At 52.8% G+C, this 16,630-nt stretch overlaps 2 protein-coding genes across 2 annotated transcripts; one reads left to right on the top strand and one right to left on the bottom strand.

The window, feature by feature from the left end:
- Window positions 1–3,793: 3,793 nt before the first annotated feature.
- Window positions 3,794–10,594, top strand: FBXO6 (F-box protein 6). Its single transcript, XM_004377305.2, has 6 exons — window positions 3,794–3,855; window positions 5,649–5,943; window positions 8,232–8,358; window positions 9,014–9,109; window positions 9,890–10,025; window positions 10,132–10,594. The coding sequence occupies exons 2-6, from the start codon at window positions 5,679–5,681 to the stop codon at window positions 10,303–10,305; spliced, it is 798 nt and encodes a 265-aa protein (XP_004377362.1). The 5' UTR covers window positions 3,794–3,855; window positions 5,649–5,678; the 3' UTR covers window positions 10,306–10,594.
- Window positions 10,595–10,708: 114 nt separating this feature from the next.
- MAD2L2 (mitotic arrest deficient 2 like 2) lies at window positions 10,709–16,333 on the bottom strand. Its single transcript, XM_023732189.1, has 8 exons — window positions 15,705–16,333; window positions 15,496–15,614; window positions 14,011–14,082; window positions 13,415–13,515; window positions 12,289–12,383; window positions 11,882–11,955; window positions 11,287–11,379; window positions 10,709–11,035 (listed from the first exon to the last, which is right to left on the bottom strand). The coding sequence occupies exons 1-8, from the start codon at window positions 15,742–15,744 to the stop codon at window positions 10,994–10,996; spliced, it is 636 nt and encodes a 211-aa protein (XP_023587957.1). The 5' UTR covers window positions 15,745–16,333; the 3' UTR covers window positions 10,709–10,993.
- Window positions 16,334–16,630: the final 297 nt, after the last annotated feature.

The raw sequence follows: 16,630 nt of genomic DNA, 5'->3' as shown, positions 1-16,630 counted from the left end.
GGCCCCCGTGTTGGGTCAGTAGTGCCATCCCAGGCACTGCTTACTGGTGAGCACTCTCTCTGTGCCAAGAGCTTTACTGACACTGGATAAAGTCCAGGCATCTAGAATATTGTCTGGCACACAGTAGGTGCTCAATAACTCATTAAATCTAATGATCTCACTTGATAGTGAGGTAGATTAGGGTCTTGCCTAGGGTCAGTGCAGGAACCACCACCAGCTGTATAGCATTTCGGTGAGTTAGAAAAAGGGTGCCTTTCCTTTCAGAAGATGCAGCCCTGGCTGGAGGTACCTATGCAGCCTGGGCCAGGTGCCCTTGTGCGGTACACAGCGTGCACTACCACGTGACTGCTCAGTTTGTGCTTGACAAATATTTGTTGGATGAAGGCAGTAATTCACAAACTAATTTAATCCTGGCCAAGACCCAGAGAGGTTTTTATCTTTAAGTTAACTGAGGCCTGCCAGGAGTCACACCCCAAAGGAGAGACACAGCCAGGCTCATGCCCAGAATTACAGCTCTCATCCCTGAGGGAGGAGCCCCAGGATGGGGCAGGTATTAGCTCCACCTCCGCCACTACATGTGGAGGGACCAGGTAAAAGAAGGCTAGGAGGGGCCTGGCGCAGGGGAGGGGCGTGCCTGGGTTGGGGGCTCAGCAGGCTTCCCCTTGGAGGAAAAACAAAAGAGGAGACCTAAGGCAGTCTGTTTCGGCAGGACTCAAAATGAGAAGAAACAGCTGCGAACATCCATTAATAATCAGAACATGGAATGTACAAAGTACGAATCTAGGAAAATTAGAAGTCATCAAAAATGAAATGGAACACATAAAGATTGATATCTAGGCATTAGTGAGCTGAAATGGACTGGTATTGGCCATTTTCAATCAGGTAATCATAAGGTCTACTAAGCTGGGAATGACAAATCGAAGAGGAATGGTGTATTCATCATCAAAAAGAACAAGCTCTATCCTGAAATATAACACTGTCAGTGATAGGATAATATTCATATATCTATGAGAAAGACCAGTCAATGCAACTATTATTCCAAGTTAAATCGTTAAGGCCAAAGGTGAAGAAATGGAAGATTTTTACCAATTTCTGCAATCTGATATTGATCAAACATGCAATCAAGATGCATTGATAATTACTGGTGATTGGAATGCAAAAGTTGGAAACAAGAAGGATCAGTAGTTACAAAATATGGCCTTGGTGATAGAAATGACTTGGGAAATAGCATGATAAAATTTTGCAAGACCAACTACTTATTCATTGGAAATACCTTTTTTCAACAACATAAATGGTGACTATACATGTGCACCTCATTGGATGGAATACACAGGAATCAAATCAATTACATCTGTGGAAAGAGACAACTGAGAAGCTCAATATCATCAGTCAGAACAAGGCCGGGTCTGGCTGCAGAACAGACCATCAATTGTTCTTATGCAAGTTCAAGTTGAAGCTGAAGAAAGTTAGAACAAGACTACAAGAGCCAAAATATGACGTCAAGTATATCCCACCTGAATTTAGAGACCATCTCAAGAGTAGATTTGACACACTGAACACTAATGACCAAAGACCAAGCAAGTTGTGGGATGACATCAAGGACATTACACATGAAGAAAGCAAAAGGTCATTTGAAAGGAAAGAAAGAAAAGACCAAAATGGATGTCAGAAGAGACTCTGAAACTTGCTCTTGAACACAGATTAGCTAAAGTGAATGGAAGAAATGATGAAGTAAAAGAGCTGAACAGAAGATTTCAAAGGGGAGCTTGAGAAGATAAAGTAAAGTATTATAATGAAATGTCCAAAGACCTGGAGTTAGAAAACCAAAAGAGAAGAACATGCTCCGCATTTCTCAAGCTAAAAGAACTGAAGAAAAAATTGAAGCCTTGAGTTGCAATACTGAAAGATTCTATGGGCAAAATATTGAATGACACAGGAAACATCAAAAGAAGATGGAAGGAATACACAGAGTCATTGTGTATCAAAAAGAATTGGCCGACATCAAGAACCAATGGTACTGAAGGAAGAGGTCGCAGCTGCACTGAAGGCATTGGTGAAAAACAGCCTCCAGGAACTGATGGAAAACCAATTGAGATGTTTCAACAAACAGATGCAGCGCTGGAGGTGCTCACTCATCTATGCCCAGAAATTTGGAAGAGAGATACCTGGCTAATTGACTGGAAGAGATCTATATTTGTGCCCATTCCAAAGAAAGGTAATACAACAATGTGGAAATTATCAAACAATATCATTAATATGACGTGCCAGTAAAATTTTGCTGAAGATAATCAAAAAACAGTTACAGCAGTACATCGACAGGGAACTGCCAGAAATTCAAGCCAGATTCAGAAGAGGACATGGAACAAGGGACATAGCATTGCTGTTGTCAGACAGATCTTGGCTGAAAGCAAATAAAGATGTTTACCTGTGTTTTATTGACTATGCAAAGGCATTCGACTGTGTGGATCATAACAAATTATAGATAACATTGTGAAGAATGGGAATTCCAGAACCCTTAATTGTGCTCATGAGGAACTTGTACTTAGACCACGAGGCAGTCATTCGAACAGAACTGGGGGAGACTGCGTGGTTTAAGGTCAAGAAAGAAAGGTGTGCGTCAAGGTTGTGGCCTTTCACCATACTTATTCAAGCTGCATGCTGAGCAAATAATCCAAGAAACTGGACTACATGAAGAAGAAAGTGGCTGCAGGACTGGAGGGGGACTCATCAACAACCTGTGATATGCAGATGACACAACATTGCTTGCCAAAAGTGAAGAGGACTTGAAACACTGATTAAGATCAATGACTACAGCCTTCAGTATGGATTACGCCTCAACATAAAGAAAAATCCTCACAACTGGATCAATAAACAACATCATAATAAGGGGAGAAAAGATTGAAGTCAAGGATTTCATTCATTTTACTTGGATCCACAGTCAACACCGATGGAAGCAGCAGTCAAGAAATCAACTAATGCATTGCATTGGGCAAATCTGCTGCAAAAGACCTCTTCAAAGTTTTAAGAAGCAAAGATGTCACTTTGAGAACTAAGGTGCGCTAGACCCAGCCATGGTATTTTCAATTGCCTCATATGCACAGGAAAGCTGGACAATGAATAAGGAAGACGGAAGAATTGGTGCATTGAATTATGGTGTTGGTGAAAAATACTGAACATACCATGGACTGCCAGAAGAACAAACAAATCTGTCTTAGAAGAAGTATAGCCAGAAATGAGGATAGCAAGACTTCCTCTCATGTACTTTGGACATGTTATCAGGAGGAACCAGACGCTGGAGAAAGAAATCATGCTCTGGTAGAGGATCAGCAAATGTGTGGATTGACACAGTGGCTGCAACAATGGGCTCAAACATAGCAACGATTGTGAGGATGGCCTGATGCAGTGGCTGCAACAATGGGCTCAAACATAGCAACGATTGTGAGGATGGCGCAGGACCTGGGCAGTGTTTCCTTCTGTTATACATGGGGTCGCTATGAGTCGGAACCGACGAAGCGGCACCTAACAACAAGAAGTCAGTCCAAACTGCTAAGCCGCCTCGCGCCTGGAGAGGAAGACAGCGATGCAGGAAACATAGGCCGAGGTCCGGGTGCCCGTTAGCCTGTACTGGGCCAAAAGGCCCCAGCTTCCTCTCACTGCGCTCGCTTCCGAGGATCCTGCCGCTGGGCCGGACGCGGACGTGCGCGTGGCCGGCCCTTGGGGGCGGGCTCGTCGCGGGCGTGGCCGGCCGGCCCAGGGGGCGGCCCTAGCGCGGGTCGAGAGCGGACGCGCGCCGAGGAGGGGAACCCCAGGCTGATCGCAGCTCGGTTCCGGTTCGGGTGCCCGCCCCGCGCCCAGGTAGCTGTCCAAGCAGGGGGCAGGGGGCGGCAGATGAGGGAAGGGGCGTGGGCCCCCGGCGGATCACGCCTCGCTTGGGATCTCGGGCCGCGGGGGCCCCCATTCCAGCCGCGGTTCTGCCCAGGCCGAGAGTCGGCCTCCGCGGCCACTCGGCTACATCCTAAACGCAGATAACAGCAGTGCCTGGGGAAGTGGGGGGTAGGGGGGTGGGGGGGGGAGTGTTGGGAGTGTCGTTGGAGAAAGGCCTAGTACATGAGGAGCCTAATCAGTGTGCAGAGTGCTTTTTAGAGCTGGTGTCTACTAGTCCGCCACAAAAAGCCCCAGGATGGCCCTGACCCCGGCCCCACCTCGCACAGCCATGCTTCTCCCCAGGCGGATGAATGTCGGAAACTGTGGGGCTTGGGATGGAGCAGGTGATGAAGTACGCCAGAGCCAAGTACCAGGCTTTGGGCATCGCAGCAGAAGCTGCTTGTAACCAAGAAACCGTCACTCGGAGCCTGCGACTTGTATTTGGCGTAGACATACTTTCCGGAGTTGACAACGTTTTAAAATGGACATTTCATATGTTAAAAAATATAGAATTGCTCCTGAAAACTCACTGGGTTTTATTTTTTCCCATCAGAGCTCTTTTCACAGCCTATTAAGTGTCTTACTTACGTGCTTATTGTTTTTAATGTGCCACGCTAAAATGCCCTTCCAGGGGCAGGAGCCCGAGTGCGTGGACCGGGGAAGTACCCACCCTCACTTTTCCTGGGATGGGAGTGCTTGGCTTCTTTGGCCACGTCTCTGTGGAAAATGAGAAGAGGCCAGAAGTTTCCCTAAGTTTTCCCTTCATGTATGCAGAGGGCTTTCCCTCCTTCATGAGTCATGGTCAGATGAGACCCATCTGGGTGACAGAACAAAGCGCCGACAGCTGCCAGCCCAGCCCGACCCACCTGGGGCATGCAACAGATTCGGGCCAAAGCTGTGGCAGAGCCTGGAAGTTTCCGAAAAACCCTGTGCAATTCAGATGTAAAGGAAGTGTTCCTGGGACAGTAACTACAACCCACCATAGGAGTGTGACAGAAGTGTTGATAATGATGCTAATGTGTGATGAACACTTCTCTGCACCAGCCCTGTGCTAAATGCTTTACTTGTGCTAACTCAGGCCTCCTAGCCTCAGGTCAGACAGTTATCATTTCCTTACAGCCTCCAGCCTGTCCGCACAGACCAGAATTCAAACCCGGGCAGTCTGGCTCCATTGCCTTCACTCTGCTTTTTGTTTTCTGTGCATTTCAAAGTGGGCTCCAGCCTGACATCCCAACACAGTCCAGCCTGGAGCTGAGGGGCCTCCTGTGTCACATTAGCTTCCAGGCCAAAGCAAGTGATTTGGGGGAGGGAGGTTGCTTCTCGGCAGTAGCCCTATCACTTAATATTGGAGGACACAAGCTGGGGAGGTAGAAAAGATTTTATATTCTAACAGCGAATTCACAGCATTAAAATAACAACAGCAGTCACCAGAAACCCTCGCAGAAGTTGCAGAGCTCCCAGACAACAAAATCTTACAATTCACCTGGCCCACTGGCTCCAAAATTAAGCAATTATTATTTTCTTAATGGGGGGGGGGGGCATTTTAAAGAAATTGTCCCTGAAGACTTTATTAATGTTTTTGTTGCCCTCTTTCAAATGTGTGCAACCACTCTGTATTTTGAGAGCCTACCATATGCTGGAAGCACCCTTCGAAATGCCCCTTGTCTAACCTTTCACGAAAGAGGAAGCGGATCACAGTAGTGTCTCACTGTTGCCCCCTACAGGCCTGCGCATGTGCCCGCACGACCACAGCCATGGCCCCGGTCAGCATCAACCAGCTGCCAGAGAACATCCTGCTGGAGCTGTTCACCCACGTGCCTGCCCGGGAGCTGCTGCGGAACTGCCGCCCGGTCTGTAGCCTCTGGCGGGACCTCATTGATGTTGTGACCCTCTGGAAACGCAAAAGCCTGCGCGATGGCTTCATCACAGAGGACTGGGACCAGCCTGTGACCGACTGGAAGATCTTCTACTTCCTCTCCAGCCTCCGCAGAAACCTCCTGCGCAACCCCTGCGCTGAAGGTGGGCTGTGGGGTGAGGGTAGGGGGGCTGCCGTGGGCCTGGTTCCCTCCCTTTCCTGAACCTCAGGGCCTTTGCTGTTCCCACACCACCTGGACTGTTCACCTACACACACAACACTCAGCACTCTCCTTGTCATGGCCTGCCAGGTTCCTCCTCCTTTAGGTTTCAGCTCAGAGACATGCCCTGACCCCCCATCTAAAAACAGTGCTCCCACACCTGTCATATCACCCCCATTTAGTGCCTTCAGAGCATTTTCACAGCCTGTATTTATCTGTTTTACATTTTTTTTCTCTGCTACAAACATCAAGGTCCAGGGACTGAATGGATCTTGTTTGCAACCCTGTACCTGGTGTCTGCCTGTTAACAGTGCCTTCACAAGCAAGTGCTCAAGAAATGTTTGCTGAATGAACATCATGCAGATCGACCTTTCCCTTTCAGCTCAGTCCAAGCTGCCTAACATCTGTTGGGGGCTTCCTCTGTGCCAGCCACTAGTCTGAGGTCCTTAGAAATGTCCTTAAAACCATTTGCCATCAAGTTGATTCTGACTCCTGATGACCCCATGTATGTCAGAGTAGAACTGTTCCCCACAGGGATTTTCAGTGGCTGATTTTTCAGAAGTAGATTGCCAGGCCTTTTTTCCGAGGCACTTCTGGGTGGGCTCGAACCTCCAACCTTTCATTTAGCAGCCAAGTGCATTAACCATTTGCACTACCCAAGGACTCCACAAATGTAATTACCTTCCGGATATCCCCATTATACAGATGAAGAAAACAAGGATCTTGAGAGGTGACTGTTACCACATAGTTTGAGGCCCGTTTAGCTCATATGTAATGTTCTCCTGTATTTGCCAGGGTTTTCTCCCCTCATTCCTTCAGCATCTACTCTGTACCGGACACTGTGCTTCTTGGGGCTGCAGCAGCAGTTGATTAAGAGGCACAGTGTGTGCACTTAGAATCATTTTTGTATCTATTTTCTCTCTTTATCCTCACAAGGATCCTGGGAGTTGGCCGAACAAGTAGGGTTGGCTCCATTTTATAGATGGGAAGCTTGAGACCCCGAGATCAATTTTCAAAGGACCCAGAACTCCTCAGCTCTGAGGCTGGGCCTGACTGATAAAGGCCTCATGGCCCCTCTCAAAGGCCCCACTGACAAAGCCCCAGACACTCAATCTGCCTGCCCTAGATTCCGCTTAGAAGCTGCCCAGCCAGGCAGCCCTGCTCAGCTCAGTTCCCACTTCCTTACAGAACCACCCTGCAGCCTGGCCTCACACTGGCCCTGGGCCCAGCAGCAGTCAGCCCGGCCTTGGTCTCCTTCTGAGCCCATACACAGTGTCAACCCAGCTGCTGGATTTCTGTATTGTTCCTCCAGTTCTCACCTTGGGGGGTTTCCCTAGGCACCTGGGAAAGAAGTGTGGGCTCCTGGTGGGGGGACCAGGGAAGTAATTTGGAAAAGCTCCCCTAGATTATTATGGACAGCCTCTGGAGAGAACTGTTGTTGTTTCCTATGGTCCTCTAAGTTCAGTCTGAAGGGGGAGGCTGGGAAGGACAGTTTTGCACCTCTGAACCTGGCAAGTGATCCTTCCACAAACACAGGGGTCACAGCACACCTCCAACCCAGAGACTGTCTGTCCTCCCATTATCACTCGCCCTAGGCAGAGGGGGCTGAGTCCTCCCAGCAGAGTAGGTTCCCACCACCCATAGCAAACCCATCAGTCAGGCCTCTCAGACTACTCAGATCTCAGTTAACCAAGGGCTCCTCCCTCCTGGACACAGGGCAGCTCGTCAACACCAGGACAGACTCACACCTGCCATTAAGAACAGAATAGACTCATTACAGGCCCTGACACAATTTAATTTTTTGAGAACTGAGACTTGAGTATTTTCCAGAGCAACATGGGAGAGGGGAAAGGTTTGTTTTAGAATTTCTGGAAATATTGTTTTTTCCAGCTTCATGCCAAGCCAGTTGGGGACCAAGTGGGAAGGAGAGGGTCCCAAATCAGGGAGGATATGGTGAGGACAGGTGGGGATATATGGAGGAAGGGAGCTTTGTAGGGGTACCTCAAGGTGGGTGGGATGGTGACATGCTGACCTGGGCTGCATAGGGCCTTTGAGGAGGAGCAAACTGGTTAACCTCTTGGCATCCAAAGCCCCAGAGATCTCTGAGCAGCAGTAAGCCCTGCCTTTTGGGAGGAATGCTAACCACCCTCCCTCCCTTCTAGGGTCTGATGGGGAGGCTAAACTTTAAGTTGACACAGGGGATCTCACCTCAGCTTCTGTTTTTTTCCCTAGAGGATATGGGATTCTGGCGAATCGACTCCAATGGAGGTGACCACTGGAAGGTGGAGAGCCTCCCTGGAGGACATGGGACAAATTTTCCTGACCCCAAAGTCAAGAAGTACTTTGTCACCTCCTATGGGTAAGACAAACCAAACCAAGCAGGCTTGGGGGGCCTCTGGCAGCATTTTTGAGGGAGAAGAGGGTCAGGACACCTTTTGCCAAATCTCAGGCCTAATTGAGGGTCTCTCTGTGAAGCTTGAGGGAGCTTGTTCCAACACCAGCTCAGGGTATACTGCTTCCTGGAGCAGGAGTAAACTCAGAGGCTGGGTCAATAGGCAGTGGGGGTAGAGGTCATTTTTAGGAGGCCAGGATCCCAGTGGACAGTTAAGGTACATCTGTATGACTACAGGTTGCCTCTCATCTAGGAATGTGAGCTCACGGAGGGCGCCCCAGAGTCTCCTTGGTGTCCTGGGCCAAATGCAGGAAGCTGACATCAGACCCACATCCTGCCCACGTGGGCCGGGATCAAATGCCACCCACACACAAGTGGGTCAGACTTCCTGTAGGTGTTTCTCACAGACTGTGCTGGGGTAGGAGTAGGAGTCAGTACCACCAGTGCCTGTCCTGTAGTAGTCAGGGGGACACCACTGGGTGTGGACAGGACTGCCAGGGCCGAGGGTGGCCAGCCGAGGCTAGCCCACAGACGGCCTCCATGGGCCCACAGGGGCTGCCAGGGCCTGGGCAGGGCCATGGGGAGCACGGCTGGGGCTGCAAGCCTTCTCCTCTGTCCCCAGCATGTGCCTCAAGTCCCAGCTGGTGGACCTCAAGGCTGAAGGCTACTGGGAGGAGCTGCTGGACACATTCCGGCCTGACATTGTGGTCAAGGACTGGTGAGTGGGGCCCATCGTCTCCCCACACTCTGCACCCTTCCCTGTTCTCTTCCTGCTACATTCAGTGGGTGCGCAAACCCACAGAGAGCACCCACTCTGTGCCTGGCTGTGTCCTAGGGCAAGGGCTGCCCTGGAACCAGGCAGACCCAGCACTTGCCCATCCAGCAGCTCCTCAGCCTCCCCACCACACCATGAGAGACATTAACCCAGATTGGAGCTGGGGAGACTGAGTTCTACAGATAAGCTGTCGTTAATGGGCCCTGAAGCAACAGAGATACCCGAGACCCCAGCCCTCCCCGGAACCTCACAGACATTCACATGCTTTCTTGCCTCCCCACCCCCTTTTCATTATTCACCCTACAACTCTACCAAGTGCCTACTGTGTGCACAGAGCTTGCAAGGCCCTGGCTTGGCCCATAGCAGAAGGCAGGACCCCAGTTCCAGCCATGCCCCAGGGCCACTGCTTGGAGGGTGGAGGGGTGATCCATTATAAGGTACAGGTGACCTAATTCAGACGGACTGGGCCCTTGTCTCTGTAGAGAACCTGTTACTCTTTGTGGTGACATCTTCAGTAGAATACCTAAGAGTTGCCCCTTTTCTCAGATGGGGTAACTGAGGCCCAGCGTGGATAGACTGCTACCCCCTATCCCGGGGCACAGGGGCACGTGAAGCGGGCTGAGCCTCACGGGCAGAGCATTGCTGACAGAAGGGAGGCCCCAGCCAAGCTCAGAGAAAAACCTGAGCTCCCATTTGAGGGCCTGCTGCCGGCCCCGCCCCCAGGTTTGCTGCCAGAGCAGACTGCGGCTGCACGTATCACCTCCGAGTGCAGCTGGCCTCAGCTGACTACATTGTCTTGGCCTCCTTTGAGCCACCGCCTGTGATCATCCAGCAGTGGAATGATGCCAAGTGGAATGAGGTGAGGCCTCACCTGCTTGCCTTCCTGGCCCACCCACTTTTCCCCCATGGGACCCGGCTCCTCCCTCGCCCTCTTCCTCAGTCCCACGCCTCTCCGCTCCCCCCAGGTCTCCTACACCTTCTCGGACTACCCTCCTGGCGTCCGCCACATCCTCTTCCAGCATGGGGGCAAGGACACCCAGTTTTGGGCAGGCTGGTACGGGACCCGGGTCACCAACAGCAGCATCATCATCAGCCACAAGATGACCCTGAAACGTGGGCTCGCCAACAACTCGGCCTGAAGACGGGGGGACGGGGGGGGGGTTGCGGGGAGGCTGCCCGCTTGTCCTCTCCAGAAAGCCTTCCGTTATCTGACTGGCCACCCACCCACCAATCCATCCATCTATCCTTTGGGCCAGCCAAGGGCCGGAGGTCCCCCTCCAGGCAAGAGCTGAGCCTGTAGTGGGTGGAGAGGCCCCTGTCTCAGGAGCTGCTCCCCAGTTTCAATCTTGGGCAAACCCACCAGTTTGTGGTAACTGTTATGTAGTTTCAACATTTTCTTGCAATAAATGTTTACAGTAAAATCAGCCTGGGGTTGGAGTTAAGGGTGGGGGCAGGTGGTCCCTGGCACTTTGGTAGAGAAGTAGCCCCTCCTCCAGGTTAATTTGGCTGCACCTGCCCCTCCCACTCCGGTGAATGACAGCCCAGCTCAGCCCTTGGGGCCCCTTTATTGAAACAGCTCACAGCACAGTATTGGAGACAGTGTTGGCCAGCTGAGCCGCAGAAGGCTGAGAGTTTAAGGTCCCAGCACCCTTCACTGCCCTCCCGGAGTCCACGAAGGCGACCAGACCTGTGCAGCCCTGGGCTGGAGGGCGGCAGTCCACACGTAGAGGCAATAAGAGCACTTGGAATCGGGGGCCTGCAGTGCTGCCCTAGGCTGGGGGCCCTCAAGTCCAACAGGTTGGCATCAGTAGGGGGGCAAGTGCATCCTCAGCTGCTTTTGTGAGCTCGCTCTTCCACATAGAGCTGCATCTGATGCACAAGAGCAAATGGCCACAGTCAGGGTGACAGCCAGGATACCTACTCTGGAGGGACCCCAAGGCCCTGGCAGATAGGTCTCTACCAAGGGTGGGGCTGGTGTGGCCGGAGCCAGGAGTTGAGAGTCATCTGCCCCAGGCCTTGATCCACAGGTCCTCCGGCAAGGCCTCAGCACCAGCCCCACCTCCCAAGCCCTCCCTGAGTACAGATTACCCGGTTCCCCATGCCAGCCTCCCAAAACCTACCTTTAAAATGTCTGACGTCATGGTCTTCAGGGGTATTAGTCGGGGGTCATGCATGTGGACGTCCTGCTCATCTGCCAGGATCCAGGGGAAGTCCTGGGGAGAGGGACTGAGGTGAGAGAGCAGAAGGGGGCTGGACCCTGGCCTGCCATCATTTTGCAGCCTTCTCCAAGGCTGGGGTCCTCCAACTTTAGGGAGCAGCAGAATCACGAGAGGCCTGCTAACAATTCAGATTCCCAGGCTCCACCAGAGCAGCCAAGTCTGTAGGTCTGGCTGGGAACCTGTGTGATTTAAGAAGCCCCAAGTCCCAGTTCTGACACCGGTGGGCAACGACCCCCTCCTTGAGAAGCCCCGTTTCAGAGGAGCCAGGGTGAGAGGGCAGCCTCAGCAGGCGGTTTGGCCCTCTTCTCATCTCTGAGCGCTCAGAGATGGGGCAGTGCCAGGCATGTGGCCACATAGTTAACACGCAGGGAGGCCCGGCTCTAAGCAGTGGAATGGGCATGCTGCCCACAGGCCACAGCCCTGCCACGTGCAACGTTGACACCAGGTTTTCAGAGGCTCTCAGCTGCACCCCACCCCCAGACCAGTCTCATCTCACCTTGATGACCTGGATCTTCTCCATGTTGCGAGTGGCTGCTTCTCTCGTGTGCACCAGGACTGTGAAGGTACAGCCTGAAGAGGCAAGAGGTAAGTTAAGGCCAGCTGTCATGCCAGACACTGGGCATAGCCTCTTTCCACCTGCCTAGCTTGCCCAGCAGCCCGGACTTGGCCCCCAGCCCACAGAGCAAAGTGAAAACAAAATGTTAAAGAAATGCACAGTCAGAGGGGAGATGGAAGCCAGGTGGAGTCAATCAAGGAAGGTTCCTGGAGGAGGTGGGCTTTCAGAGGAGTTCTGAAGGCAGGAAGAGATGAGGCTCAGTACAGCCAAACAGGAACTTGGGAACACAAACCAATCCCAGGGAACTACAGAAACATCCAGGGAAGAGGGGGTGGGGGTGAGCAAACCTGGGGGGTTGTGGTCCAGGACAGCATCACACACACTGATCTTCAGGATGAAGGCTCGGAGCAGCTGCTCCACGTGAGACAGCAGGGAGTCTGAACTGGGAACAAGAAGAGGGTCTCCCACCATACTGGCCTCCTCCCCCACCCTAAGCAATCAACCCTGGAAGTAGGCCTGGGGGCCAGAGTCCCTCCAGTGGCTCTGAGAGCATTGGCTTCTAAGGGCCTGGCTGCCTATTGAGTCTGCAGAATTAGAATTGCCTAGGAAGTTTACTGCCCAGCCCCACCCCAGACTAATGCAGTCATAATCTGAGGCAGGGGGGAATCATTAGGTGGTCTTAATGCTTAATGGAGTCCCTGGGTGGTACAAACAGTTAACACACTCGACTGAAAGGTTGGAGGTTCGAATCCACACAGAGGCACCGCAGAAGAAAGGCCTGACAATTTACTTCTGAAAAATCAGCCACTGAAAACCCTATGAAGTACATTTCTACTCTGACACACATGGGGTCGCCATGAGTCAGTGTCGACTCAGCAGCAACTGGAAAAAAAAATATGCAGCCAGGCTTGAGAATCAGGACACAACACAAGGCTCTTCACACCCCAGGACACCATGCCAGGAAGGGAAAGGGCTGGCCCAAGGACACACAGCAAGTGGGGACAGGTTGGTGCCAGATCTCAGGGCCCTGACCCCACCACAGACCTGTCCAAAGTCAACTTCAAGTTGCCTTTATGGACTGGATGCTCTACTGGGAAGAAACTGGGTCTGTGTCCTGGCTCTGCCACCAACTTGGGTAACCCTGGACAGCTCATGTCATTTCTCTGGACCTTGGTTTCAGAGAAATGAAGTGGGGACTAGACATTCACCAGTGCTATGACTTTCCAGGTGTGAAAAAGGAAGGTCTACATGTAACTCGTGTCCCGTGCACAGAGGCCACTGGGCAGCTGGGCTGTGTCTTGGCCTCTTACAGGCTGAAGTGTTGTTCAGTCAGCCCATCTTGCCATTTCTCCTCTCAGGTCTTTAACCAAGGGAGTCAGGAGCTTCCCTGTGGGGGGCGGGGGGCAGGGGAGGTGGGTACTCCTGGGGACCTCGTACCAGCTAGCAGAGACAGAGAAGGGAAAGGTAGCTCACCTAATAGACAACAAGGGAGGCTGGGTGATTTCAAAGACGAATTTCTCCACTGGGCGGTGCTCTTTGTCCAAAATCACCACCACCACTTTTTCCACATCATTCTGCAAGGACAGGATTCACCCACTTCAGAACTCGAACCCCACCCTGCCCCTGCCTAAGGAAGGATGGGAACAGCATGCTCTCTGAGAAGTTCAAGTTGGCACCCCATCCATGGGTGGTACAGGCTGAGACAGAGGATGCCTGGGCCTGTGGGGGTCCCAGGAAGTCTCAGTGACCAGGACAAGATAGGAGGAGGAAACCCTGAGGGGGCCGAGCCCAGACAGAACTTGAGGAAGTCACGGGGAGAGGAAGAGAGGTGAGAAGAACGCAGAACCCTCCGGGGTAGGCATCACCTCAAAAGCCAGCCTCACTAACCCAAGCTCCTGGGCCCAAGTCACCCTGAACATGTTCCACATACCCCAAGACCTGTGCCTGGATGGGGATGGCCTCCAGATTCAGGATTAGGCTTCTGGGTGTTAGAGCCATCCAGGAGTCGGCCTGTGAGCATGGAAGAGCACACTGGGGCTGAGCAGGCTAGAGAGGCCTGGTGCCCTTACCTTCTCCAGGAGCGGCTTGACGCAGTGCAGCGTGTCCTGGATATACTGGTTCAGCTCCGGATGGCAGGACATCTGTGCACAACCCACAGTGGTGGCTGGTGAGGCCCATAGCATGGAGGGGGAACCACCCAACACCCAAACCCAGCAACTCCCTAAGGGCTCCCTACCCTAAGAGACCCTGTACTTCCTGTACTGAGGCTAAGAACTGTGACTTTATCAACGAAAAAGAGAAGCTGCAAGATAAGAGTTCAACGTCAGCACTAGCATTTAATACAGCATTAGGGGTTCCTAATGTGGGGTCTGGGAACAGTGATGGCTCAACAGCAGAATTCTCGCCTTCCATGCTAGACATCAGGGTTCGATTCCCAGCCAATGTACCTCATGCAAAGCTGCCACCCATCTGTCAGCAGATGGTTGCGTGTTGCTGTGATGCTGAACAGATTTCAGCAGCACATCCAGACGAAGATGGACTAGCAAGAAAGGCCTAGCAATCTACTTCCAAAACTCAGCCAGTGAATAACCTATGGATTACAACAGCAACAGATCATGGAGATGGCTCAGGACCTGGCAGCGTTTTGTCCTGCTATTCATGGGGTCGCCGTGAGTCAGGAGCCCGCTCAACAGCAGCTAGCAACAATGTGGAGCACAAGACCCCTCCAGAGTCTGAGAAGTCCCTAAAACTGTACACAAAGTTGTGTGTATTTGTGCACATGGGCGTTTTTCCAGAGAAAGAATCCAGAAATAGAATCAAATTTCCAAAATTAAGAATCTGAAATTTTGGAGCTGTGTGCCTCAGGCAATTACTTAATCTCTCTGAGCCTCAATTACTTCATCTGTGAAGATCTCATCAACAAAAAGTGAAGATTAAGTGGAATAAGTATAGTACACCGTGGGTGCTCAATAAATGCTGATTCATTTTTCCTTTTCCCTGTATATCCTTCAAGGTTCCCCCACCTTCTAGTACGCAGGCATTTATTCTAGTATTTGTTGAGAGCCTTCTGAGTGGGCAGCACTTCTACGAACACGAACTGGGGATAGAGCAGTGCACATTTACTGCTTTGTCTGTTTTTTAAAACAACTCATTACAGGTCAGGGAGAGTGAGCGGAGGGGAAGGTGCCTGAGGTTATGGAAATCCCCTCTCCAAACCAATGATTCGCCCCTTCAGGGGGCGCTTTTAAAATGCAACCATGCCACCAGAGCAACTCTACTCAGGGCCCTAACTTTTGGCAGGGGGAACTCTAGGTACTGTGGGGAGGGATGGAAATGCCATAGAGGTGAAGGGTGGGGGGTTGTCGAGCTTTCTGCAGCTGCTGGGGGAAGTGGAAGGCTTGGGCGGCCTCTGGGGAATAAATGGGCTGGGCCTGAAGATGGAAGAAGGTAAAAAAAAAAACCATCCTCTACCTAATCTGCGATTTTGGGGCGACACGGTGGACATGGGTGCGCTGGGAATTCCCCGGTGGCCCCAGCCTAGACGTGGGATTCACCTGGACTGGCACGTTGTACTTCTTGCGCTTCTGAAAGATGCCCACTGGGTAGACTTCGCGCACGTAGAGGATTAGGTGCACTGCCACCTCCAGGAACTCGCAGAGCACGTCGGCCACCACTGCAGAGGGGGCAGAACTCGGCGTACTCAGGGACGCCCAGCGGCCCAGACCCACCTCCCCACCCGGGGCCGCAGGCCCAGCCTCTCTACCTTGGCCAAAGTTGAGGTCCTGCCGCGTGAGAGTGGTCATCCTTCCCGCCACCTGGGGGTGGGGCAGCGACGGGGGCAGGCTGTAGTTCCGAAGGCCCAGGCAGCGGCAGGGCCCGCCTCCACCTCCTGTCCCCTCCCCTCTGTCGGGGGGTTTTGGGTAAGATGGCCCTCTTCACAGAGAGCAGCTGGGAGGGACCCCTCCACGCCGGCGTCGCAGCTTAGGGGCATCAGGTGCGCCTCGACCAGCCTCTATCCACCGGCGGCCCGCGCCCCCTCGCCGCGCTGTCTCTGGGAAAGGAAAGGCCGGCGCTCTGCCCGCAGGAGTGCCGGGCAGCAGGTGCAGAGACACTGCTGGAAGTGCTGGGCCGGGGCGCAGAGCTGGACACCCGGAAAGTGAAACTAGGTTGGACTGAGTCTCCGCCCCTTACCCGCCGGATCCCTCCCTAGTGGGAACCCGGCCCCTCTCCCCTCCCGGGTACCGGCTCCGGCCTCAGTTCCAGCCCGGGCGCGAGGAGCCGCAGGCCGCAACACTCACGCCTCGGGCTCAACCCGCGGCAACGGCGCAGCTCGCTGACGTCCGCTGCGCTCCGGCGGGTCCTAGCGCCCGCCGTTCAAACCGCGCCCACCCCTCGCCAAGTCCCGCCGAGGCCTCGCACGGGGCGGGTCTGGGCCTCGGGGGCGGGGCTTGAGGGGGGGGGCCGGCCTGGAGAGGCGGTCCCGGGCCTCGGAGTGGCTGAGATTGCGCCGCGCGGTTTCCCTCCTACCTCAAGTGGGCGCGGAAAAAGACAACTTTTGTCTTCTCGTCGGATCTCTAAGTCTTTTCCACTCTAGGGCATTTCTTTCGTTTTAGGAACGCTGGAAGAGGGCAGGTAGGTGTTGCTAGTGAGAGCCAGGTAAAGGGCACAGCTAGGAATAAGGGCAGCGAC

This window comes from Trichechus manatus, unplaced genomic scaffold, assembly GCF_000243295.1.
Source record: "Trichechus manatus latirostris isolate Lorelei unplaced genomic scaffold, TriManLat1.0 scaffold00048, whole genome shotgun sequence".
Classification (NCBI taxonomy): Eukaryota; Metazoa; Chordata; class Mammalia; order Sirenia; family Trichechidae; genus Trichechus; species Trichechus manatus.
Note: the sequence above shows the minus strand (reverse complement) of the source record. Positions and strands in the feature narration are given on the sequence as shown.

Coding starts and splice junctions, on each gene's coding strand:
- MAD2L2 (XM_023732189.1), bottom strand. CDS start 15,744: ATGACCACTCTCACGCGGCAGGACCTCAACTTTGGCCAAG. Junction 14,083..15,495: donor AGTACAACGTGCCAGTCCAG/GTGAATCCCACG, acceptor GGTTGTGCACAG/ATGTCCTGCCATCCGGAGCT. Junction 11,036..11,286: donor TGACGTCAGACATTTTAAAG/GTAGGTTTTGGG, acceptor CTTGTGCATCAG/ATGCAGCTCTATGTGGAAGA.
- FBXO6 (XM_004377305.2), top strand. CDS start 5,679: ATGGCCCCGGTCAGCATCAACCAGCTGCCAGAGAACATCCTGCTGGAG. Junction 5,944..8,231: donor GCGCAACCCCTGCGCTGAAG/GTGGGCTGTGGG, acceptor TTTTTTCCCTAG/AGGATATGGGATTCTGGCGA. Junction 8,359..9,013: donor TACTTTGTCACCTCCTATGG/GTAAGACAAACC, acceptor CTCTGTCCCCAG/CATGTGCCTCAAGTCCCAGC.